Raw genomic sequence first — 27,239 nt, forward strand, 5'->3', positions numbered from 1 at the left:
CTGAGCGTTATGAAGATTGACTACATTTCACAGTAAATTACTGCCAAGTTGGATTTTTAAATTGCCAACTTATTGTGTAGTTATTTGAACTGGTACTTGGTGATATGTAAATTCCCCCAACTGATTTCTCACTTAGTATTTAATGTTTGGTGTCAGCACTGTAAAATAAATCTTTATAATGATGTAAATTATTTTTTATGTACTACTGTGGAGACACATACTTATACTTTTTGTTGGACTATAGTGTGGCTCGGCTACTGTTGTATCTATTGGGGAAATTAGGGGTGCAGGAACCTTTTCATGCACCCCCATCTCCACTGTGTTCATTTTGGGAGGGAGAGAAGCTGGCTTCCCAGTTGCATCAAGAGAGAGGGGGAGACAGTTCTTCTAAAACCAAACTAAGTTTATTCCATTACACACTCTTAAGTCAGAAAACACCTTTGTAGCATTTCAGTATTCAACATAGAATACTTCCACACAACCCCATTACATAAATAGTGCACTTGAAATTCTGTAAAGGATAGTCTTGGTTGCTCTGTCAAGACCCATAATGGAAGGGTGGTTGGCCAGAACAACAAGGAACAAAACTGAATTCCGACATTAAGTACCCTTTTCCAACCATAGGGGCTAATGTAACTGCCGGTCAAGTCTGTGATGAGCATTTGACATACATCTGACATATACAACAGAGTCAGCCCTTTCTTTCTATCTCTGGGGTCAGGAAAGTCAGGGTTAAGCTAGGTTGACTCAGAGAGTCAGGGCTGACTAAGAGAGCCCCAGGAAGTTAGGTCCAGATACTTTATTTAGACTTTGATAGTGTAGAAACATTCCAAAAGGCAGAAGTCATGTAAGGCAGAAGTCATGTATAGTGTTATCCCGAAGGCCACAGCACCTCCTGGGAAGCCTCCTGGGAAACAGAACTACAGATTCAATGATACAGGCTAATTGCTATAGAAATTAAAGTTATCATAGGTGTACCAGAAGTTTAGCAGAGGACTGAGGCTCAGTCCAGCCCTAATTCCACAACAATCTCCACCAACCCTATGGGGTTGCCATAAGTCGGCTATGACTTGACGGCACGTTCTTCCACCGCTGGACTCGAATCTCGCTCTTCTGTGGCAGACCAGCACAGCTTCCCTCCTGAAACTCTTTCAGTGCATGTTGTTCATTAAGAAATTAACACTGTCACATTTTCAGATAGATGCTGAATAGAGTTCTCCCCCTCCCTCCCCAGGGCATACAGTGAAATGTCTATAACTGTTTATTTTGAAAGACAGAAGGGGCGGTACTGTAAGGCATCACGGTGTTCTTTTCAGGATAACAGGCCCTCCCTTCCCTTCACATTACAGCTCAGTTTGTCCCCTTTCAATAAGTAATTTTAGTACTTTGGAACCTTATGGTATTTATTCTGAATAGCAGCTTCATATTTCCAAGCACAAGTTGTAACTGCCAGGAAAAATAGAATTAATTTTTCATTTCCTTCAGAGCCACCGTAGCTATGATCAGGCTTTGTGAAGCAAAAAAATAAAAATAAAATAGAGAAGAATTAGGATAAATAAAGCTTGGTGGAGCAAGGACCTAGAACCATCGTTTTGGACGGAGCTTGTCAAAGGGTGGTTGAGGTATGCTATTGATATCCTTCATCTGGTGGTGGCTCATTTTTACAGTAAAGCTTTCCTCATCTTTTTGTTTTGTTTTGATTGCAGCCAAACCATTTTACCCTCTCTTGCTCATTTTGTTTATGTTTGAATATTTTCCTTCTTCCTCTTCTCAGAATAAGTTTTCTTTATCTGATCTTCTTTATCCCTTTTTTGTTTTGGTTCCTCCTAATTTTTCTAGTTTATACTGTTAAAATAAGCATGCCGCATTCATGGAAACATGGTGGATTATTTCAGAAGGTAGTGATGTTGGTCAGTGGTAGAAGAGCTCGGTATGAGTCCAGTAGTAACTTAGAGACCAACAAGATATTTGGGGTACAAATTTTCAGGGCTCAAAGTTCCCTTTGCCTCTTCGTATCTCACAAAGGGTGCGTGATACATTATGTATCTCTTCTGCTTTCTTTGATACAGATGTGATGATGCTTCCACATGTTTTCATGGGGGGAATCCCATAGCTGATTCATAAACAACCCAAAACTTTAATTCCTGTTGCAAGAGTACTTAAATGGTGGCATTCACTGCCAGTGGATATAGCAATAGCCACTAGCACAGGTGGTTTTAAAAAGGGATTAGAAAGATTCATGGAGGATAGGTCCAACAGAGGCTACTAGCTGTGATGGCTTAAGGAAACGTCCATGTTCTGAATACCAGTGCTGGAAGGCAACTTCAGGAGAAGGACTGAGCCTCTGTGCCCTGTTTGTTGGCCCTGCTGGACAACTGATTGGCTATTGTGTAAAACAGGATGCTGTACTAGATAGACCGTTGGTCTGATCCAGCATGGCACCTCTTATGTTCTTATGATTTGGGCTGAATAGAGATTACATTTTGTCCTATTAAAGGCCGCCTGTAATCTCAGAAGAGTGCTTTGTTGGTGTGGTGCATTTAATTAATTTAATAGATTGTTCGGGAGAGGGCCATGGCTGAGTCCATGTCACTGCTTGCTCCCCTTTCTCTCTGCCTCTGCCTTTCCCTATGTCCTGACTGAGGGGTCTTTATTCCAGACAGCCATTTCTTCCAGCTATCCAAATCCCTTTGTGCCTCATTGCTGGACTCCTACCTGCTGAGACTGTGCATGTAGCAGAGTGTACTTCTTGAAAGCTGAAAAGTGTCCTCTGGTTGCTTCTATGGCTCCATAATACAAATAATGATACCTCAGTGGGACCTCAGTATTCAGAGACAACCTCTTTCTGAGTACCAGGTGTTGATGGGAAACAGCAGGGGAGACCATCACCTGTCATGCCCTGCTTGTGAGCTGCCAGAAAGCTGATCCCGCAGGGCAGCTCCTATGTGCACTTGAAAAAAAAAAAAGACGGTGCCAGTGTTTCTGTGTTTATCTCTACAGAGCCAGAGAAGCACAATATACTTGGGATTCTGGAAAGTATCTTGGTCTGAGTTTCTCTGTGTGTGCATGGATGTTTTGAGTGTCCAGGGGGCTCTTGAGCAGTGTTCCCTCTAAGCTGAGTTAGTGTGAGCTAGCTCACCGTTTTTTAGCCTCCAGCTCACACATTTTTATCTTCGCTCAGGAAGGATGGCTCCAGAGCAAACTAATTTATGCAGCAGCCAAATTGTTTGCTCACAACTTTAAAGCCAGTAGTTCACAAAGCAGAATGTTTGCTCACAAGACTCCACAGCTTAGAGGGAACATTGCTCTTGAGATGTCACCTTTCGGCTAGAAGTCCTTGTGCAGTAATCAGCTTCAGATCATTCTCCAAAGGCTGGTAGAGGCTGTGGAGGGGCACGAGGGGGCTGCTGGGAGCTCTGGAGCATATGCAGAACTTGAGTGCACGTGTGGATCCTATAGCACTTGGATTCCTGCTGCCGTCCTCAAGATAGAATTTTCAGCCTTCTTCATAAGGATGGGCTAACTCTCTGAGTTTAAGTCATGTTGGGTTGGATCCAGCCAGCTCTTTCACTCAATTCCCTGCCATACTACAGCTTTCTGGTCGTCCACATGGTTTTTGTACATGTAGGTACATGATTCCAAGCATAGCCTCTCTGGTTGGACAAAGACACTGTCTCTGTGATTTTTCACCTGCAGGAAAGCCAGTTGGATCCAGCTCACTCTTCCACCACCTTGGGTGTTGTAAAAGTAAGATCTCCCTTCCTTGTGTAGCTCTGCTGTTGCACAAAGGCCTTGCCGAGGGAAGCTTGGAAAGGAATGGGTTTCCTCCCCTCCTCCTCAGGGGGATTTCTTTGCTGCTACACAGGCAGGAGCAATGAAAGCAGTCGACGTTTGCTAGGGCAAATTACCAAAATGGAAAAAAATGGGGGGGGGGAATGTTGTTGGGCTCTCAACAAAGTGTGATGTTTTGTTTGTGGGGATTCTTAAATGCACCCAAACATGGAGCTGTGTGCTGAAGTACATCCTGTGTAGATGAAGAGCAGTTTCACACCTGTCAAATGTTGTAGTTTCTGTATGACTCAGAAGCCCCATATACAGTAGATCACGTGACGTCTTCTATGAACGCTACCCAGCTCATGGTTTTGGGTGGACCACAAATGCGGTATTGCCAAGCTGTCTTGCTGCTTGCCAAAGAGACGATAATAATTTTTTTTGGAGTGCTTTTGAAGTATAGCGAGTTACGAACATAAATGGAAAGTCCTCCAAAGAGGATGATAATGCAGAATCGTGAGTGAAATAAGGCTTTTGAAATTTAGAAAAGTAGTCTTATTAAGGTTTGTATTGCCTGTGGAAAATAGCTTTCAGTAGCTTCAGTGGAGAACTAAAGATTTGTCCCTGCCTCCATTGTAACCACTGCTATTGCGTTGTTGTTGATCTCTGGTCAGCAGTCTTTGCTGTCCACAGCAATCAGCAGGTGGCACAGGAGAATGGAGGGAGGGAAGGCAGCATGGTATAGCCCGATCTCGCCATATCTTGAAAGCTAACCAGGGTCAGCCCTGGTTGGACCCTGGGCAGGAGACTACCAGGGAAGACTGAGATTGCTCTGGGGAAGAAGGCACTGGCAAACCACCTCTGCTTCTCACTTTCCTTGAAAGTGACCTTGCTGGGGTCACCATAAGTTAGCTGCAACTTGACAGCAGCTGCGTATGTAGAGGAGAACAGAATACAGTAGGACTGAGGCAAAAAATTCCATTCCCCTTGCAGAAAATGGTTTTGTGCTCCCGATATCTCTACTGCAGGGCATTCTTTCCACCCTTCCCCTTCAGGTTACAAGCCACTGCAGTTATTTATTAATTGCTTTATGTCATGCATGTGCCACCTTTCCTGCTTGGCTTCCAAGGCAAAACAGCATAAAAGTCCACTTAGCTTAATAAAACCTTACACAACTGAAATAATTAAAAAGTCAAGCAAAAGAACAACTGGAATAAATCCGCCCAAGTAAATGGATTGGAGAAGGTTGGATCAGCTTCCCTGTGAGGAAAGGCTGAAGTGTCTGGGACTTTTCAGTTCAGGAAAGAGATGGCTGAGCGGGGACATGATAGCAGTGTTCCCTCTAAGCTGAGTTAGTGTGAGCTAGCTCACAGTTTTTTAGCCTCCAGCTCACACATTTTTGTTTCCGCTCAGGAAGGATGGCTCCAGAGCAAAATGATTTATGCAGCAGCCAAATCGCTTGCTCACAACTTTAATGTCAGTAGCTCACAAAGTAGAATTTTTGTTCACAAGACTCCACAGCTTAGAAGGGAACATTGGAGAGGTTTATAAAATTATGCATGGGGTGGAGAAAGTTGACAAAGAGAAATATTTCTCCCGTTCCAAAATACTAGAACTCAAAGGCATCCAGTAAAGCAGATGGGCAGTCATTTCAGGACAAAAGGAAATACTTTTATAGCGATTGATTAAAATGTGGAATTCGCTGCCAGGGGATGCAGTGATGGCCAAAGACACAGGCAGCTTTAAAGGGGGATTAGAGAGATTCATGGAGGGTAAGTCTGTCAGTGGCTACTAGCTGTGGTGGCTGAGGGGAACCTCCACATTCAGAGGCAACATTCAGAGGCAGCCTTCGGATCCCGGAGCTAGAAGGCACCATCAGGGGAAGGCCTCGGCCTCTATGCCCTATTGTTGGCCCACCAGAGGAACTGGTTGGCCTCTGTGTGAGACAGGATGCTGGACTAGATGGACTACTGGTCTAATCACACAGGGCACTCACCCCTCCCCCTTGCATTGTGGCCCTAGTTAGGTGATTTAAAGGTATCTGTAAACCGCTCTGAGCCCTCGGGAAGAAGCAGTATATAAGTTGAATGATAAATAAATAAATGTTCTTAAGTGTAGCCCTCAAAGCCCAGGTAGAACTAAAACATGTTTTGGACTGCCTCTGAAGGGAGCCAGATGTACTTCCTAAGAGATATTCCACAGAACTGGGATGAACCACTAAACTCCTGATTGCTGAAAAGGCCCGGGATTGGATGTAAAGGGGAGCAGGAAAACTTCACAGATCCTTCTAAAAGGAGCAGAAACATTCTTTGCCTTTTTCCAGACGTAAGGTCTGCTTCAGGCCTTGACTTCAGTTGTACCGTTTTGTTTGCTGATATTAACAAGGTTGTGTTAAGGGAGGCAGGGGCAGGAGCTCCATGTGGTCCAGTTGCTTCTACACTTTCCTTTGAGGCTGCTGTATCCAATTAATTTGAGATTAGTTTAGAATGGTAGAGCTGGAAGGGGCCTAGTTTATCCCTCTGCAGGAAATCCAAGCTAGGGCATTTTGTTCTTGCCATTAAGAAATTTCTCCTGATGTTCAGTGGGAAACTACATTACATTACGCCCTTTGGAGCATAAGTCTGTGTCCTGTTCTGTGTGACTGACTGCCCTTCAGATACTTGAAGAGTGCTGCCGTGTCTCCCCACAGTCTTCTCTACTGCAGGCTAAATGTGCTCAGTCTTTCCTCTCAAGATTTGTTTTCCATACCCGTGACTGTTCCTGACCTCCTCTGAACCCATTCCAATTTGGTCTATGTTTTTATTGAAATGGGGCACCCAAAACTGGACATAGTATAGCAGCTGAGATCTCAGTATCATGGAATAAAGTTCAACAGTTACTTCCTTTGACTCGGGTATGATGCATTTTGTTAATTCAGATTAATTCATATTAGCCTTTCTGTAGCCATGTCATGCTACTGACCAGTATTCAACTTGTGGTTGACTGCAATCCAGACGTCTTTCCCCATGTACTGTTGCCAGGCCAGATGTGTTGTTATCCTTTGTCTTGTACTTGTGCATTTTATTCTTTTTACCTAAATGCAGAAATTTGCATTTGTCTCTGCTGAATTTCGTTTTGTTAATTTCAGCCCAGATTTACAGCCTATTAAGGTTATTTTGAATACACGAAGCTTCATTATGCTGAATAAGACCATTGGTTCCTCAAGTCTTGAGCCAAGATAAAAAGCAGGGTACAAATTAAAATATTTGTACGAATTAAAATATTTAATAAAATAAGTCTTGTCTACTTGGATTGGCAGTGTCTCTCCAGGGCCACAGACAGAGACAGAGGATTTTCATATCACCTCTGACCTGATCCCTGATAATGCTGGGGACTGAACCTGGGAACTTCTGTATGCAAAGCAGATACTCTGCCACTCAGCCATAGTCCCTCTGGTCCATTTTTGCTGGCTACTCAAGTGTTAGCTATCCTTCGCAGTGTTTGTGTTGTGTGCAGATTTAGCAAGGATTGTGTCCACCCCTTCATTTACAGGCCCTTTTCCTTTCAGTGTATTCCCTAAATACGTTGCCTCCTATTTTCTTCTAGATGTCTCGGGATGAGACGGTGTGTAAATACTGTGGAGTTAGCTATTTGATCCTTCATGAGTTCAAAATGCTAGAAGAGAAAGTCAAAGCGATGGAAGAGAAGGTGAAGTTTTATGAGGGAAGTGTGGAACGGGAGAACCAGCTTCAAGAAAAGCTACAGCGCCTAAGTCAAGATTTTGACCAGTGCACAGCAGCCAGTGAATCAAAAACAGAAAGGTCGGCACATGTTATTCATTCTTGGGTTTCAAATGAATATGCTCCTTAATGTAATTCAGAAGAGAACAGACTTTGGCTGTCTTGCCCGATGGCTTGCATCAGGTATTATTTTCAGCTGAGTTCACGTTAATGAAATGCTGGCATTTGAACCATGCTGTAGAGACCACTGCTTGCGGCTTGGATTGTTGAGCACTAGTTGATAATGTCATGGAAAGAAAATCAGAAAGTTATTTTAAAGCCTGCTGTCCTCAGAAAGTGCAACTTAACTTTTCAGTCACCCGTTTCCTGACTGCTGGAAGGTTTTCCTCATTATGGACAGCGACATTGTGCTGTGGCCCTCCCAGGTGTGGCCTGTGCAATTTGCTCTCATGCATAGTGGTAGACCTGCCATTCAGTCAGACTTCATACAGCCTTCTTATAGACACTGCAGCCCAGCTAATATTGGGCACAAAGAGTGCGTGTCACACCCACTTAGAAGACACTCCACTGGTTACTGAAGTTACTGAATTAATTTTAAAATTTTGGTTGTCACCAACAAAGCCCCTAAGAGCCTTGGACCCACATCCTTGCAGGACCACTTCTCCTGCTATGCCCCATCACGTCAGTGCTGCTCATCTGAGCAAAGCCTTCTGAGGATGCCACCCTGCAAATAGCAAAAATCGGCAACAGCTGGTTCATGTACATTCTCTGTGGTGCTTCCACCTTGTGGAATGGCCTGCCTGAGGTGGTCAGGAAAGCGCCCACATTTTTGTCGTTTCACAGAATGTGTAAGAGAACCATTCAACTTTAATCACTGATGTCTGGTTGTTTATCATATGGCTGGTGGTGCCAGTAGTTTTAGAACACAAATCCTGATTCCAGTAACATGCCTGGTCTGCAGCAGAGACATGCATTATAATGCGAGATGAATGCAGATTAATTGCAGTACTGGAAAGTAAGGTTTTCTCTCTGCGGCCCACAGACAAGGTATGGAGCCTGCAGATCCACAGTTGCGGGAGTTCTTTTGATTCCGTGACCACCCAATTCACTAGCCGGGGTCCTCCAAGCTGTCTTGTTAGATGTTGCTGAATATATTTTTTTCTTGTGGCTGTGGCCTCCTTACTGCTGGAGCCAGTAAATGCCTCTTGTCCTCTTAATGCAGGGAATGCTAGTTACAAAAGGCTCCCTTTGAGGAAAGTGGGGTAAGATCTGACAAAAGTGTGCATCAGAGACTGCTGTTTGGCAGCCCCAGGCAGGCAGAAACAGCAGGCCATAAAAGCTCAAAGGGGAAAAGGTTACAAAGAAAAGGGCCGGGCCCTGGCTGGACATTTGAGGAAGTGACTTGTGTACACAAGATAAAGCATTATTGATCTGGGCTCTTGAATACACAGCATTCAGAGCCCAGGTGTTCCCAGATAATTGAGCAATGGCCTTTTCTCCAGTTTTACAAAGGCAGGGCACGAAAGTTGTTGATGTAAGTACCATCTGAAGTCTGCCTGGGTATGGAGGCTTGCTAATCACTAGGATCCCTTATTTCAGAACTCCCAAGGTTTACTCTGTAAGGACATGGTGTACCCTTGTCATTCTTATTGGGTGATTTTGCAATTAAATGCTTTTGAATGGAACTGTTACCACCTTCAGAAATTGTGAGGTCAGCATCTCCACTGACCAGGTGTGTTATCTTCGTAGCGGGCAGATGCGGATTTCCATTCCTTTCTTGCATGGTCATGTTATGCTTGCCATCAAAGGTCTGTGTGACTCCTCTTACTTGGACGGCCTTTTAGTGTGACTCAAATGCTGATGTTGAAGTTCGAATCGAGTGCACAAGAGCCTATTGTCCGTATTAATTAGTTTTATCTTTTTTTAAAAAAAAATACCGGGGAATAGTGTTTGCTGAAGAAAGATTATTCTGGCTATGTTTACTGAAGCTCTTGCGACGAAACCCAGAGGTTTTCTTGGGTCATGCACTGACCAAATATGTTTCTGGAAAGACAACGTATAATAGGACTGTTATACAGCCTCCAGTCTAATGTGCCTTTGCACATGCTACTTACCTAACTCACTAGTTAGCAGAAAGTACCACTTAGGTATCTTCCTTGTGAAATAACAGCTGTATTGTGGTATCAGCTTCAGTGAGGTATAGATTACTTTGTCATAAGTGTCATAAGCATTACAAGTTGGTATCGTTTGTTGTAGGTCTGCTGCCACAGTCCAGTTCACAAAATAATTTGTGCCGCTATACATCACCTAGTTTTAACATGCCGTAAGTCTGCTTAGTGTTGTCGCTGAAACTAGCTTCACACAATTGCCACTCTAGAATGCTTGTTCATAAATTGTTTTTTGTAACATTATTGCTTCCCTTCCAGCCCACATCTGTAATTTTAGTGTGTAAACTGAGAGCTGACTGTGGTGTTCAAAGCTGGGACAGAGGCTGGTGGTGGAAATATGGAAAACAGTACCATGCCTTCTTCCTTGGTGTTTTGCTTTGAATAAAGTTAGCCAAGCTTTGTTTAGAATCACAGATTCATAGAGTTGTAAAGGGTCCTACAGGCCATCTAGTCCAACCCCCTGCTCAACACAGGATCAGCCTGAAGCATCCCTGGCAAGTGTTTGTCCAACTGCTGCTTGAAGACTACGAGTGAGGGGGAGCTCACCACCTTCCTAGGCAGCCGATTCCACTGCTGAACTAAAAAAAAATGCTAATATCCATCCAGTATCTTTCCACTTGTAATTTAAACCCATTATTGCAAGTCCTGTCCTCTACTGCCAACAGGAACCGCTCCCTGCCCTCCTCTAAGTGACAGCCCTTCAAATACTTAGAGAGAGCAATCATGTCCCCCCTCAGCCTCTTTTTCTTCAGAATGAACATTTGAGTCAGATTGAGGTGACCTGAGTCAGATTGAGGTGACGAGAGAGGAGGTCCTAAAACTGATAGACAACTCAAACACTGATAAATCACCAGGCCCAGATGGCATACATCCGAGAGTTCTGAAAGAACTCAAATGTGAACTTGTGGATCTGCTGACAAAAATATGTAATCTTTCCTTAAAATCTGCCTCCATTCCTGAGGACTGGAAGGTAGCAAATGTCACTCCCATCTTTAAAAAGGGTTCCAGAGGAGATCCGGGAAATTACAGGCCAGTCAGTCTGACGTCGATACCGGGTAAATTGGTGGAAACCATTATTAAGGAAAGAATTAGTAGGCACATAGATGAACAAAACCTATTGAGGCAGACTCAACATGGGTTCTGTAAGGGAAGATCTTGTCTCACTAACCTATTAGTGTTCTTTGAGGGGGTGAACAAACATGTGGACAAGGGGGATCCAATAGATATTATTTACCTTGACTTCCAGAAAGCTTTTGATAAAGTTCCTCATCAAAGGCTCCTAAGCAAGCTCAAAAATCATGGGATAAAAGGACAAGTCCTTTTATGGATCAAAAACTGGCTAATTAATAGAAAACAGAGAGTGAGTATAAATGGGCAGTTCTCTCAGTGGAGGGGGGTAAGCAGTGGGGTACCGCAGGGATCAGTACTTGGTCCACTGCTTTTTAACTTGTTCATTAATGATTTGGAGATGGGAGTAAGCAGTGAAGTGGCTAAATTTGCGGATGATACAAAGTTGTTCAAGGTGGTGAAAACCAGTGAGGATTGTGAGGCACTCCAAAGGGATCTGTCAAAGATGGGCAAGTGGGCGTCAACATGGCAAATGGGGTTCAATGTGGCCAAGTGCAAGGTGATGCACATTGGAGCCAAAAATCCTAAATATAAATACACATTGATGGGGTCTGAACTGGCAGAGACTGAGCAAGAGAGAGATCTTGGAGTTGTAGTGGATAACTCACTGAAAATGTCGAGACAGTGTGTGACTGCAATAAAGAAGGCCAATGCTATGCTGGGGATTATTAGGAAGGGTATTGAAAACAGATCAGCCAATATAATAATGCCCCTATATAAATCAATGGTGAGACCTCATTTGGAATACTGTGTGCAGTTCTGGGCACCACACCTTAAAAAGGATATTATAGCTTTGGAAAAAGTGCAGAAAAGGGCAACTCGAATGATAAAAGGGTTGGAACACTTTCCCTATGAGGAAAGGTTAAATATCATCCGCAAATTTAGCCACTTCACTGCTTACTCCCAACTCCAAATCATTAATGAACAAGTTAAAAAGCAGTGGACCAAGTACTGATCCCTGCACAATAACAATCACTGATTTTTTAAAAAGAAGTCCTCCAGTGGTATGGACAGACAACTGCACAGAACTGATAGAAGGAAAATGCTGACAATGTGGGTGAGAATGCATTAGAAATCCCCCCCCCCGAACAGTATGTGCAAACATTTCCTTTAGAATATGGTCCCCCTTGTTCATAGGTTTTCTGACTGACAACATGTAGAATTGTCCAGTTCAGTTGTGTGTGCCCTCTTTCCCCTCCATGTTACGTGGAATCAGTTTTTGAAACCAGTTGGAGTTTCAGAAGCAGTTTGTGATATGTCATAGGGGTCTTTTATTCAAGGGGGGGGGTCAGAATTCCCACCGGTCAAAGGCAAGCCTTCAGTTGGAATTTGGATTCCAGTCATGCTTCATGTCCCTTCAGTAGATGAACTTGACAGCCCTTCAAATGACAGATGAACTTGATGTATGAAAATAATCATGTGTAAATGGAAAGTAAGAAGAGCTGTGTGGAATCAGACTGTGGATGTCTGTTCGTTCAACATCCTGTCTCCCACAGAGGCCAATCAGATGCCTCTAAGACCTCAAGAAAGACCCTCAAGTTGCTGTCCTCTTCCTGTAGCTAAGACCTAGCTACACATTATACTGGTTTCTGGTCTTGTCTGAGTCCTGTCAAACCAGATGTGCCCTGGGAGTTCCATGTTTGGAAGTCTCAGTGATGTCTGAAACTGAATTCATTTGCCTGATTCAGATTGGGACCAGGGTCTGTGGGGACAGAAGGCTTAACCCTTCCCCCGCTCATCCTGTTTTTCTGATCTGAGGAGGTGCCATTTGCCCCATCAGTGGAAGTCCATCTGAACAGGGCCACTGCCCTCACAGGCTTGAAGATTAAGTCTGAATGTGAAACGTGGACTTCTCAGCATGCGTGTCTGATAGGGCAGGTGCCGTGTAACATGAAATTAGGCTCTGATATCCAAAGGCTATACTGCTTCTGAAAATGGAAGCTCATTTTAACCGTTGTGGTTAAAAGCTGATACACCTATCCTCTGTTAATTTGTTTGATCTGCCTTTAAAGCCATCTCAGCTAGTGGCTATTGACACAACTTGCAGCAGCAAATTCCATAAATTAATTACATGTACAATATAAGTACGTATTATGTTTGTCCTACATCCTTTAGTTTCACTCGTGTGCTCAAACATCTTGTATTATGGGAGATGGCGCGGTGGGGGAGATGTGTCTCTCTATGCAGTTTTTCCAAACAGTGTATAATTTTATAAACTTATGTCATCCCCCTTGTTGTCTCCTCCTCCTCCCCAAATCAATTATCATCTTAATTTCTCTTTTCGCCACCTTTTCCAGCCTTTTTTGAGATGGGACAACAGTAACTGTACACAGTATTCCAGATACAGTCAGACATACATTAAAGTAAAGACATTGCAATATCAGCAGTTCTATTTTCAATCTAACCTCATAATGCCTGGAAGGGGGAGCTACCACCACATACTAATGTAATATTTTCCACTGACCTATCCAAAATCTCATTCTTGCTCCATCACTCTTAGTTCAGAACTCATCAGTTACGATATTTTATCACAGTATGTACAAGCCAGTTTACTAGTGACAAAGTCTGACTAGGGCCTATTATGCACGGATGTTTTCCCTTGCTTTCACCATGCATGTCTGTCAGGTTTAGGGGTGTTTAAAAAATGCTGGTATTTTTCGGCTTTGGGTATATCAGACCCGAAAAATATCAGTAAATGCTGAATTTCCCCAGTCCAATACCGGTAAAGTATTCAGATTGGGGAAATATTCAGTATCCCCGAATATATTCAGGTCTGATATACACCACCAGAGGGAAAGGAGGCATCCTGTTCTAGGATCTGGGAGACACAGGTTTGAATTCCTACTCTGCCATGGAAGCTTACTGAGTAACTTCAGGCCAGTCACGCACACTCAGTCTAACCTACCTCACAGGTGTTGTTGTGAGGATAACACGGAGGAGAGGGAATGATGTAAGCTGTATTGGCTCTCCGTTGGAAATTAGGGGTATAAATGAATTAAACAATTTACTGTTCATACTCCCCATAGCATGGTCCCTTTTTATTCTGGCAATATGCCTGCTTAGCACTTCTTTTCTTTCTCATTCTATTCTCCCTGTCAGCAGTTGCTGTCAAGATGTCACAGTGTTGCTCCTTCTCTGTGCACATTTCTCCTCGTTTCAGCATAAGCATATCCTGGCTATGGTAGCAAGATGTTCAGTTTCACAGATTATGCAAAATGTACAAGTGCAGAAAAGATCACTATGTTCTTAGTGGTTTCTCTCTTGTTGTTTTTAGTGTCAGGAGCGAATGATCCATGGGTTTAGGATAGTTTTCATCATTTCTCATGCAAAATGTCGCCATAATGACAAGAGACCTTTCTCTCTGTGTGAATTCTGAATCAGAAAACAAAGTTTGTGTTGCCAATCTGAGCCAAGAGGCCCCCATCACAAACTTCAGGAATGCTAATCTATAGTTAATTTATTGTATTTACTTCTTCACCCATGAATAACTTGTTTGAGATACAAATTTCGGCCACTTTAGAAGAGTGAGCTGCTTTTCCGTTTCAAGTTGTTTCTAAGTGATATTCATTGCCTACCCCTGAAAAAAATAGAAAAATTACTTTTCAGAGAAACTGATTTATGTTGTGTTGGGATTCTTTGATTCATGGTTGATGGTTGTATTGCAAACACAAGAGCCACGCTTAGTAAAAGAAAAATATCTTTACTATAAAAACAAAATAAAACATGGGTAGGGTACTTTGGATAAAAGAAATAAAATAAAAGGTTACATACTTGCAGTTACTTTCAGTAATATATGCTAACAGCTACATCTTTCTGTCTTGGCTTCTAGAAAGAGAACTAACACTTTGGTTCACACAAAAGGCCATAAACCTTGTGAATACATTAATGCTAGATCAAAGCATTTCCACAAACAAGATGTTAGTTGACCAATACAAAGGTTACAGGTCACTTCATTAGGATAAACAACTCCCACAAACTTTCCCGCGTTGAATACATTATGTAACAACATTTAACTCTGTAATGACTGAAGTGTAAGCAACTTGAAACTCCCAACAGAGGGGAAGGGAAAGGAGTTTGTAAGCCACTCTGAGACTCCTTTGGGTAGTGAGTCTTAGTTGTAGGAAAACATTGCTGAAATGTTAATTACTCCATAAGGAACAGTTAGACCGATTCCCCGCAAGGAGCTGTGCCGCTGTTGCTCTTCTGTTTCCCCCGCTTGCATTGGTCAATTTCACACTATTCGCTGCGTTGCTGCATTTTAACCTGCAGTTCCCCCCAATTTCCCTCACATCTTCTCGATTCTTGTTTGCTTGCTTTTAAATTAAACAACTTTATTGAGCAAAAAAAAGGAAGCAGTACATAGAACAATAATGCAATATAAAAAATACATAATAATTCCAACTTACAATCAGTTTCCAAAGTCATATATTAAAGTGACAGATTTTTTTTTAACCTAAAATTAGATAATTAGATAAACAAAGTTGTAATTGTAACAAGTTCGATCCTTGTTTTTTGAGATCAAGAAGACGCGGGGGAAATTGGGGGGAGCTGCAGGTCAAAATGTGGCCGTGCAGCGAATAGTGTGAAATTGACCAATGCAAGCAGGGGAAACAGAAGAGTGAGGGTGGCACAGCTGCTTGTGGGGAATCGGTCTTAGTGTAACCCCTAGCTAGGAAAGCAGAGGGGAGCAGCAAGACTGCCCTGCTGGGGAGCTTGAACTTAATCATAGGCCCTTAACACCTTGTTTAAGCCTAACTATGTTTTATGTATGGAAACTGGTAAGGGAAGGAAAATTGTGTTCTGAATTGTAAATTTTAGAATTATTGTTTCAGGGCTGTGTTATCTAATGGGGAGTTCATTTGGAACCCTCATCTTGTAAGCCGGTGCATGGAGGGTTCAACTGGAGACTTCTTGGGCCACCAACAAGAGGAAAGAGATGGACTTTGGGGGCGGCAAACTGTGAAGGAGGGAAAAGTTAATTGTTTGGACTTTGAAAGATCACTGTTCTGTTGAGTTACTAAGATCTATGTTTTTGTTACATAATATGATAAGTGAAAAGTAAAAATGTTTTATTCTCTTTGAGCTATTGCAATATTAATTCCAAGTTCTGCCACATAGAATCCACAAACTGAGGTTACGTCACCTCAGTTGAAGAAAAGTTTTGTTTTCTTACCGTTTTCAAAGCCTACCAATCATTGTTTTTTCCAGGGCTCTTTTTGTAGAAAACCCCCAGCAGGAACTCATTAGCATAATAGGCCACACCCAACAGCAGAAACTCATTAGCATATTAGGCCACACCCACGACAGCACAGCTCATTGGCATATTAGGCCACACCCCCATGTTACCAGAAGTGTGCTCATCCAGCCACACCCACCTTTTGCTTCTTATTCTGTTTACCTTGTTTGTTGTCAAAACCCAGGGCTTTTTTTGTAGCAGGAACTCCTTTGCATGTTAGGCCACACATCCCTAATGTAGCCAATCCTAATGAGTTTCTGCTGTTGGGTGTGGCCTATTATGCTAATGAGTTCCTGCTAGGCGTGGCCAACTTGGAAGCCAGCCGTAACTCCGTTCCTGTGCGTTCCTGCCCAAAAATAGCCCTGGTTTTTTCCTATAGGACTTTTGATTGGCAGAAATTGCTGATTTGTATATTATCATGTAACCCCTGTCTTTCATTTTATGTTCTAGACAAATTTTGAACAATTATGTTGTCTTTGTGCTTGGTTTTGCATACAGTTAGCAACTTTGATTAAATATTTGAGTGGAAGGACATCCAGTTCTGCCGTCTGTTACTGCAAACTTTGTCCTGACTAGCTTTTCTCATTTGTAAGACTCTTCCTTGAATCCTTTATACCACTATAAAGCAGTAGTGCATGGAAAACACCTTGCTGTGAAGCTTGTTTGGGGAGAGACTGCAGTAGTCATGTGGGTCAGGAGGGGCAGTGGAGAAAATTGCTCCCTCCTGCCTCTTGAGCAGAGCTTTGCAGACAGAAAAGGAAGACGGTGACAATTTCCCTCCCTTTCCCCTCCACGTTGCGGCCTCCCCAACTGCTGACGGAGGGGAAAGCCGGGAAGAACTGCAATCCTTGTGTAATCCTGCTGGATCCAGCACAGTGAACCCAATGAACTGGACTTCATTCCCTGGCTGCTTAATTTTGCAGATGCCAGTCAGGCGCTTCAGAAGATATGTGTTGCATTCAGATACTGACAGCCCAGCCCAGCTTGTTCATTATTTTCTTCTGCTTTGAAGCATGCTAACTAAATTTTTAGTTAACTAAAATTGAGAGCCGGTATAGTGTAGTGCAGGGGTCCCCAACCTTTTGGAGCCTGAGGGCACTTTTGGAATTCTGACATGGCCGCTGGGAAATCAGCCTTCTGCGCGCTGTGGCCCTTACCCCGCTCGCAAAAAGATCTCCCTGCTGAAAGATTTAAAGAACCCTCCAGCTAATTGGCAGGCCACATGCTCCCCAATCAGCTGAAGCCCTTTAAATCTTTGCAGGAGGGGAGGGAGAGGGGTGGCCATGGCTTGGGGGTGGGGCTTCCCCAGCTGGCTGGTGGCAGATTGGAGCCCCCAGAAGCAGAGAACCCCTGCCAGGACCTGAGGGCTGGCAACTCTATTTGAAATCAATATGGCGTTGTGCCCTAAAAGTTACACAATTACCTCCCTCCCTCTCCCTCTTCTTATTTTTGTGTTGCTGTGGGCCTCTTAAACTGGGTCTAGCTTGTGGCCTCAGCATTCCTTAATATGGTCATGTGGAGGGTTAAATCTACCACTACTGCAAAAATCAGTTGATTTTCTTTTCTGTGACTGTTTTATACCCCAGGTGTTTTTCATGTACAAGAAAAGAACATGTGATCAGTAAGTGGCTGTACTTTGGGGGCGCCCTTTGTTCTGCTGTACAAGTGACAATGTCCTAAATGGAGAAATAGAACAAAATTTAAGTCCAGTGGCACCTTTAAGATCAACCAAATTTAATTCTGGATATACGTTTTCATGTGCATACATACAGAGAATGTTGTAGATATAGAGAAAGTTGTAGAGCCATTTCTCTATGCATTCTGCCAAAAAATAAAATGTGGAATTGGGGAGGATTTTCACCCCAAAATATTTGTAAGCAGTTAATAATAGGCTAGTTTTCACTTTGGTCAGTGTCACTGAAATTCTGAGAATATGCAGATTTGTTTACATTTAATAGATTATAACAAGTTAAAAGTCATCTGAGTAAAACATTTGACAGTGCCATTATAAACAGTGTTACACCTTTCTAAGTCCATTGATTTCAACAGACTTAGAAGAGTATAATTCCATTTAGGAATGCACTGTTAGTTATCTAACGTGACTCCTTACCTTAATAGTTAGGGGATATTAGCTAGGAGAAAGGGTATTATTGAGGAGGAAATTTGCTATGGAAAATTGCACACTTGCTAAAAGTAGTGCTTCCTATAACTCTGTGGGTATGTTCCTGGAAACAGAATACAGTGTGAAGCAGCTCTGTAGGAGATTCTGCTGAGGGATGTATTTACATTATTTCCATTTCTTATATATAAGTGACCTATCAGGGCTTTCTTGGGATGTTGGTAGTGGCACTAATATGAGTGAAGGGTTCATTTTCAATGGTAATGACCTAGTTTTGTTTTTTAAATGAACACTAGGAAGTACTCACACTAGGGAGTACTCTCCAATGCATTAGGTTGGAGCCAAACGCATAATTGACCACTGCTGCTGCTGGTCCTTCTACATAGGAGTGGTCGAAGATGATGGGAGGAGCTTCTGCTTTGAGGATGAATGAAGTTGTGACTCACCTCGTGTAGGAGAGTGCTGATTAGCCCCCTCCCCTGGCCAGAATACACTGCTGTCATTGGTATGCAGCACTAGCCAGAATATACCACCTATTGGCTGAAAGTACAGCTCCAATTGCATGTGGGACTTTTCCCCTCCCTTTTATAGTCAAATTTGCACCTAGAATGAAGAGTGATATAATGAAAATGTTACTTTTGGAATATGAGCTACCGAAAAAGAGGCTTCTTCTTGTATAAAAGTATTTTTACGCCCATGTAGACCTATCTAAAGATACTAAAGTTATTTGAACCTTTGGTTATGTAAAGGTTTTAGATGTCTAACTTTCCAGTTGGAATAAGTCTCAGAGTGAATCCATTTGTTTGATTTTCTGCATAATTACTTGAACACTCTCTACCTTTTCTGATAAAAGTCTTGCTGGGGGAGGAACTCTCAAACTACATGGATGTATTACATTATGTGAATGCTATAGTTCATTTACTTCTTACAGAATCAAAAAATTACACCTGGAGCTGGAACAGATGCAAGATGCAATACAAAATCTAAATGAACAGTTGAGACGCCTCCAGAAAGAGAAAGAAGCTTCAGATAAGCAGGTACAACTGTTGAGGTAAGAGATCTCACAGGCTGTATACAGGATATCTGATTTTTTTCCCTGCCACATGATTAGATATATTTGAAGGAATTATAGAAAGCATAGCTATGTCTGTGTGATACACTGAAACCTGTGTGTGCTGTTCCTATCAATGAGTTTGTTCATTGAAGTCACAGAGTTATACTGCAAGTACAAAATAATTAAATCTCTCTTTGGTAAGAAGGACAGCTCATCCAGGTGCTTTGGTGCATTTGTCTAACAAATTAATATATTTTTTTATATTTGTATCCTGCTTTTCTCCCCAATGAGAACCCAAAGCAGTTTACAACATTGTTCTCACCTTCTCCCTTTTATCTGGTTCCCCGCCAGGATCTTCTGTATCCTATATTAGCTCAATTCTCAGAAATTCCTGACGATTTTAAGGTTCCATTTTTGCTTGATAATTAAGATACGGAAATAACCGAAATAGTAGCAAGGTTTCTTCTTAGTGCTATGGCTATACATTCTGATAAGTAACCATTGGTTTTTCTGCTTTCATGCTGTTTTTCTGCACTGTAGCTCCAATTTTACCCTATATGGATTTGTATTTTCTGATCTATATTTAATCTGATCTCCTGTTGTATGTATATATGTAAGCCAATAAAGGCTTGTCAAAGTAAAACTCCATTTTACTATAACAGCAATCCTGTGAGGTAGGTTAGGATGGGAGACAGTGACTGGCCCAAGGTCACCTAGAGAAGCTGGTATAGCAGAGCCTGGATTAGACCCTGGTGCTCCCAAATTCTGGTCTGACTCTCTAACCACTATAACCATGCTGGCTCTATAAGAGAATTAATATAGGGTATAGACTAGCTAGTGAAAGCTGCACATCATAATTCTGCTTTGTTCCTGAAACTTAGGGATCTGCATTTGAAGCACTCACAGACAAGATATGGGAGGGAGTTGCAAAAACTTTGCCACTTGCTTTTAAGTACTGTATGTTGTTGGATATGGTTTTAATGTTTTTATGTTTTAGAACTTTGTACATCACCTAGAACCCCACAATTGTGGGGATAGGCAGTTAATAAATGGAATGTAATAAATAATAATAATAATATTGTTTGATTACACTAGGGATTCACAGATTCTCCCCCACCATGTGAATCCTTCTGTCCTCTCTTGATCCTAAAGTAGCTGGGACTGAAAGGGGGATTAGAATGGGCTCATTCTTGTTGAAAACCCTAGCACAGATAGGAAGAACATTAAATATTTCTTCATTCCCTTGCTTGCATTGCTTGCGAGTTGTACTTTGTAAGTCAAAATTTGCTCAATATCTGCTATAAACCAAGCTTCTTGAAAGACTTGTTTAAGCCTTTCTTGTTCAGAAAACTCCATAAAATGCAAGAGACTTACCAGCTGTTAGTTTGCAGTCACAATGTTAATGAAAATGATAGTGATAAGATGGCCTCCCAAGGGAAGTGAGGTGGGCCTGTCCTGTGTTGCTATTAGAAGGTGCTGCCGAGCAGTTCTTTTCCAGAGGACCTTTGCTGAACAGGTGTGATCATGATGGGTTGTGGCTATTTTCTTTCTCAGTAGCATGTTGACAGTTTGGGGCAAGGACGTGTGGGCTAAGATGCACCCGAGGGTTGCCCTTGTATTGTTTTTATTTATATTGTACATATAGGTTTCTAAAGTGCTTTGGGTCCTTTTAGGAGTAAAAGATTATTTTAAATACCTAAATAACATACTGTGTTTAAAAAAATCAATGACCAATTAATTATTGTTTCCCCCTACCAATGTTTATACAGGAAGACAGTGGAGCAGCATCAGTCATTCCTAACGAAAGCCTTTGCACTTCTTCCCTTCATCAGAGGAGAGTTAAAGGGTATTAAAGCAGACCTGCTTGGCAGTCTCCACGAATGGACCACACTCAAAGGACAGACTTCTTTACAAATCAAAAACGTGAATAAGACAGCATTGGCTGGTAAGTTTACCAGCTTACAAACTTCTCCCAGTATCTTACACTCCCAGTGTGTTGTAGTGGTTAGAGTGGCACACTGGGATCTGGGAGCCCCATGTTCGAATCCCCACTCTGCTGTGGAAGCTTGCTGGGTGACCTTGAGCCAGTCCCATACCCTCAGCGTAGCCTACCTCATAGGGTTGTTGTGAAGCTAAAATGGAGGAGAGGAGACAATGGAAGCTGCTTTGGGTCCCTATTAGGAAGACCGGGGGGTATAAATGACTATAATTCAAATAATGTTAGTTAGCCGCCTTGAGTATAACGAGGTAAGATGGAATGAACAAATTTCCCCTGGCCTTCTTAGAATGTAGAGTTCTGATTTCTTTTGTAAAATCCATTGCTGTTCTTGACTGGGGAGTATTTTACTTCCTTTCTTGCAGCATGTATGGTTTGCCTTTCTTCCCACTGTTGGTACCCAAGGCAGTTTGCAGAAGGTTGGATTATAAGCACCACCCTTGCTGGAACACTCATCTTTCCCTTTCCCTTCTGAACCTGCTATGCTTGGTGAAGTCCTGCATCTGGACCTGCTTAGAAAGGCAGAGCATAAATATATATACTGGCGGAACCTTGGACGCAGACTCTGGGCCCTGTAAGGGGGCCTGCAATGAGAGGAGGGGAACTGGAAGACATGTAGTGCAAGTGGAAGTGCTGCTTGTATTAATGGAACAAAGCACAGGCTCCAGATCAGAGTATTTCTGTATTCTGTTCTTTATATTGTATTCTTGAGTTGTTATTGTTGGTTTCAACGGGAAACATATTTCCATCTTGTAATGTCTAGATTTCTACTTACTGGGGATCAAGTGTTCACAAAGGATTGTCTATTCCCCTTCTTCTTGGTATGGGAAGCAGGGACACTGGGTCAACTTTTTTTGCTGGGGGCAGTGTGTAGCCTCTGCCCCTATCCTCTCCTTTCCCTGTCCCCTGATTTATGCAACACTGCCGGCCAGATTGTACAAGCAAAGTGTTTGCCTCAGTCAGCACCTGCAAGGAAGAACATTTTCTGGGTCTAAAAGTCCTGCACTTTCTGTTCAACACATAGTTCTATTCATCAGATGTAGCTGACTGCAGTGCGTGACTGTTGACTTTTTTTTGGTGGGTTATGATGTGAAGTAACTTGAACAAAATCCAATGGGATTTTCTGCATCACAGAAATAGCAACTGGCACCTTTCCCCTTCAGCCACAGAGGACAGAGCTGAATAGTTGTGGAATCCGAAATCTCCAAAGATGCCTAAAGGGGTAGACTTCTGCTCTGGGAGAACTTACTATACATTTGATCTTAAAGGGCAAGGGAGGGACACGTTGGCAGGCGGTGGCCGGTGGCTGCTTTCTATGCTTCCACGTTCCACCCAAAGTAACATCAGGTCCCTGTGCAAGTGTCCAACTCACTGCAGCATTTTAGGCCAGAAACAGAATAGCCGTCTGCTACAGGAATGTGATTTGAGTTGTTCTGACACTGGATATGTGCAGAAAGTCCAACAATATCAGATGTGTACTAGACAAATCCATACAAAGGAGTTGGCTTGGATCCAGTGGTGTGGAAGCATAAATGGACAGCGCAGTTCTGCTTACACAAGTTCTTTATTTTATTTATATTTTACATTTCTGGATCGCCCAATCCCTGAGTGCACAGGGCTCTGGGTGATTTACAACAGATTAAAACATCATCATAATGGCATTAAAAATGACATTAAGACCTTAAAATCATCAGTCAGTCAGTCCCAATTCAGTAGTCTCCAGATGGTGACCATAATTAATCTAAAATCCGCTCTGGACTGTTCTTCCATCTCACAGGCAGGGTAAGGAGGAGGCCAAAGCGGGTAAGATGGAAGAAAAGAGGAGGGTACCAGCTATGAAGGAAAACCATTGCTATCCTCAGCCAAAAGCCTGGCGGAGCATCTCTGCCTTACAGACCCTGCAGAATTACATTAGATCCCGCAGGGCCCTGGTGGTAGCTGGCAGGGTTCCACCAGGTCGGAGCCAAGGCCAAAAAGGCCCTGGTCGGGACAGCTGGATATCTCTGGGGCCAGGGATCACCAGTAGATTGCTCTCAGCAGAGCATAATGCCCTCCTGGGGACATGCACAACACTAAGCACTTTCTTCCCTGTATATCATATTGTTAGCACATGATCCTGTGCAAGTAGAGGTACAATACGTTTGAGTCAGCCAAGCAGCTATCGCAGTCTTTTCTTGCCTTTCTGCTTGCACAAGCGCTCCAGTGCAAACAGAAATAATGTGCTGCATCCTACCTGTTGTTCCCAAAGTACATAACCTTTGCAATTATCCTCATGCCTTTTGGGCACAAAGCGAAGCTGTAGTATGCCATTTTTTCCTGGTGGTTTTCAAAAATCTGTGCTTCATCTGCTTTGGACACACTTTTATTTTGACTAATTATTGCAGGAGATTTCTGCAAATGTTGTCAGCTGTTTTGTTCAATGTGCATTTCTTGCTAAATGTGACCTTGTCTCTGCCTTTTTGGGCAGATGGTATAAGACTATTCCAAATATCTCCTGTAATGTAAAATTATGCATATTTCTCTAAGAAGCACAAGTTGAAGAAATCTAATTTTTAAAGTGGTTAACACAGAGATTGGGCAGAGGAAATTGAAGCTTGAACAACTGAGTAACATTGTGACCCCCGGCATGAATTGCCATTTTTGAACTGTTTTTTTGCTGTTTCTGCACTTGGCAAGTCAAACCGTGCTTATAATTACATTCCATTTTAGTCATTCAGCCCTTGCTTGTCATGATTAATGAACCTTCTGACAGCAACTGACACAACGTTTTCATGCTTAGGAAAGGAAAACTGAATTTTGGGCCTTAACCTGTGTTTGAATAGGAAGGTCACTTGTCAGATACATTGTACAAATCAACAATTAAGTTAAGGACTCCAACAGGGCAATCCAAATTGCACTGTAAATCATACGTTTATAAATACACTTGTTGTGATAGAACCTTTTGTGACTAGAGAGGTGAAAAAACAACATTATAGAATATGTTTTATTAACATGATTTGTGTATCTGAGTGAATGTTTTTTTTGTTTGCTTTTTTCCTTAACATCTTCACAAATTGCCTTTTAATGGACACATACACTGATTCATCAGAGATATAAGAGGGTAGCTGTATAGGCAGAGCGCCCCTTCCTTAGACATTGAAACCTCTGAGAATTCTGATTACTGTTGTGAAAACAGAGTAGGGGCTGGTATGAAGTGGGACTAAATAAGTGCAGGACACAGATAATTTGCTTTTTAATATGGGGGTCCCTGGAACGAACCCCAAAGCATGTTCACAGTCCTCCATGCTGAATGTTGAGTATTTTCTGTTTTTATACATAGATTTATTCAAGTTCCAGTAGAAACTGTGCACAAGATACACAGGCATAAATTAACCAGTTTTCATAGGGGAAAGGGTGGCTGAGGTGGAGGGGTTATATTCTGAGGTTGTGAGTTTATTAGACTAGGAAACTTTCAAATCAAAACACATTAAACTTGTGTATCTTGTCTGAGACATAACTATCCCAGTACAAACATAAAGGAGGCTATTTATTGGATCTAGTACAGTTTAAGCCAGCAGTTTACATTTATTTCTGAGAAAGTGCCCAGACAAATAAGAAGTCATAGAATCATAGAATGTTAGAGTTGGAAGGGACTGTGCAGGTCATCTAGTCCAACCCCCTGCACTCTGCAGGAGTATACTGAAAGATAGCCCTACATACCTACAACATACCCGAAAGATGGTCGTCCAGCCTCCGCTTGAAAACGTCCAGCGAAGGCGCAGCCACCACTTCCCAATGCAGACTGTTCCACTGCTCAACCACTCTTACAGTTAGGAAGTTTCTCCTGATATTTAGCCAGTAACGGCTCCCTTGTAATTTCCACCCATTAGATCTAGTCTTGCAATCTGGAGCAAGAGAGAATAGATCTGCTCCATCTTCTACATGACAGCCCTTCAAATATTTGAAGACTGCAATCATATCCCCTCTAAGTTTTCTCTTTCACAGGCTAAACATACCCAACACGCTTGAGCTTGTTAACATCCTTCCTAAAATGTGGTGCCCAAAAAGTCTGCGAAACCAGCTTGATTTCTACCAAGCCTTAACTTACGCGTAATTTCCGCTGTCGTCAGAGTATCCTGCATAACATCCACCCATTGGTTTTCAGAGGTGAGGGCATCGGCTTCCCAGGGACTCTCAGTCATTGTCTTGGCCTCCACTAAATGCAGACATCAGATTCTTAGAGTTTGCAACAGGGAGGGTTTTATCTCTTTTGTATGCAACAGGGACAGTCCAGATGCAGAAACTTGTTTTGCAGGTATGCATTGGGAAGAGGAAAGAAATGCACAATAAATGGGGTTTAGACCCACTAAATAGTTTCAGTGCTAAGAAGAATTTGAGTGATATGAATGATAAGCCAATAACATAATAAGATGGGGAAATTGATTTTTTTTTGGGGGGGGGAGATTGTGCTCCCCAGTGACCTAGCTCTGGTCAGACTAACTGCTCCATAGCTGTATAAATGGAATTAAGAGAAATGCCAGAGTTACCTGAAATGTATTGTTCCTAATGTATATCTTTCTAATAATTAAATATTACTTCAGTTGGAAAAGTTAAAAGCAAGTCTGAATAATTAACAGGGTTAAATGTTGTTTGATATATCAGTTTACAGGTGAACAAAGCTGCTTCTAAGGGGTTAAGGGTAATAATAATTATCATATGGCAGAGTGTAGAGTAGCCAGGAGACCCTGAGATTGTCTGGCAGCTGCGAGTTCTAGCTCTTTGAGTGGTAAACTAGACTTATCTTTAAGGACTGAGAGAGCTCTGAGAGAACTGGGACTGGCCCAAGGTCACCCAGGTGGCTTCATGTGGAGGAGTGAGAAATTGAACCCGGTTCTCCAGATTAGAGTCCGCTGCTCTTAACCACTACTCCAAACTGGCTCTGTGGTTAAGGGTATCTTCCTGGTTTGGTTATGGTTGTAGGCATAAATCTGCATACTGCTTTTTCACTAAAAAACAATTACATTAATTGGCTCAAAAAGTGCCCATCAGTTTGTGCAAGAGGACACTGATTTTCACAGATCTTCACTTCAAAGCTACAACACCCCACATATGCCACATCCCACACTTATCCCAAACCCCCCCCCCCCCCCCCCCCCCCCCCACCATCATTTGGGGCTGCATCAGAGCTACAGAAGACAGTGGTAAGTGCCAGATTCTGCTTGCGCATCTTTGGCTGCATTACATTTCATGCTTAGTGCTTAAATAACCAGCATAAATTAACTGAGAGTAGTTGCCTCCTCTTTTTAAGATTTCTGCTGTAACAAACCAGTATCTCTCACATGCTGTGATTGATTTGGATAGATTTTAAATCTAACAGAACACAAACTTTTTTTTACTACAACTGTGCACCACAAATTTTATGGTACTTTTCAGAAATATCCAGTTTGAACGAAAGTTTAGCCGAATGCCAGAGAGAAAACGTACTCCTCCAGGAGGAGGTGAAGCAGTTACGGTTGATGTCAGGGGTGGCTGAAGCAGAAATCAAGCGGCTTCAAGCTTCTGTGCTGCGAGAGGGTGAATTACAAAACAGATGTCATGAACTGCAAAAAAAAACACAAGGTAAGAGAAAGTGGGCTGCAAATTTAAAACAAGCTGGAAGGCAGAATTTTTCAAAAGTGAGTGCGCTTCCTGCCACATTGGGCCATGCATTCAGACCCTTCCCCTATCACATTTTTTAGTTCATTGTTTGTGTCTATATGTGCTTCCTCCTCTGGAATTCTCAGCCATCAGGATGTTTTCTTTCCTTAATAAGCACAATTTTGTTTGCATGATTGCACCCCTGCACCTGCATAGCCCTTGCTAGATTTGAAGTAATCCACTAAAAGGGGGGGGGCAGGGAACCGGGTTTGTGAAATGAGGCTGTAAAAGAATAACACTGTGGGTTTGCACGGTAAATAGGTTTAAATGAAATATGCAGAAAAATGAGCAGGTAAAGAACTAGTGTGCATTCAAAAGTCTTTAAGAATCTCATCGGTCACATTTTCACCACAATGCTGTGAGGGAGATTTT

At 42.4% G+C, this 27,239-nt stretch overlaps 1 protein-coding gene across 1 annotated transcript in view; it reads left to right on the top strand.

Annotated features, from left to right (window-relative positions):
* LEKR1 (leucine, glutamate and lysine rich 1) overlaps positions 1-27,239 on the top strand; it is a 108,047-nt gene that overhangs the window by 8,574 nt on the left and 72,234 nt on the right. Inside the window, exons 2-4 of the mRNA XM_015409552.1 lie at positions 7,357-7,571; positions 21,028-21,140; positions 26,604-26,789. Coding sequence (XP_015265038.1) covers positions 7,357-7,571; positions 21,028-21,140; positions 26,604-26,789 — 514 coding nt within the window. The remainder of the gene's footprint in view (positions 1-7,356; positions 7,572-21,027; positions 21,141-26,603; positions 26,790-27,239) is intronic.

The sequence above is a fragment of the Gekko japonicus genome, unplaced genomic scaffold (genome assembly GCF_001447785.1).
Source record: "Gekko japonicus isolate JY-2015 unplaced genomic scaffold, Gekko_japonicus_V1.1 scaffold1446, whole genome shotgun sequence".
Lineage (NCBI taxonomy): Eukaryota > Metazoa > Chordata > Lepidosauria > Squamata > Gekkonidae > Gekko > Gekko japonicus.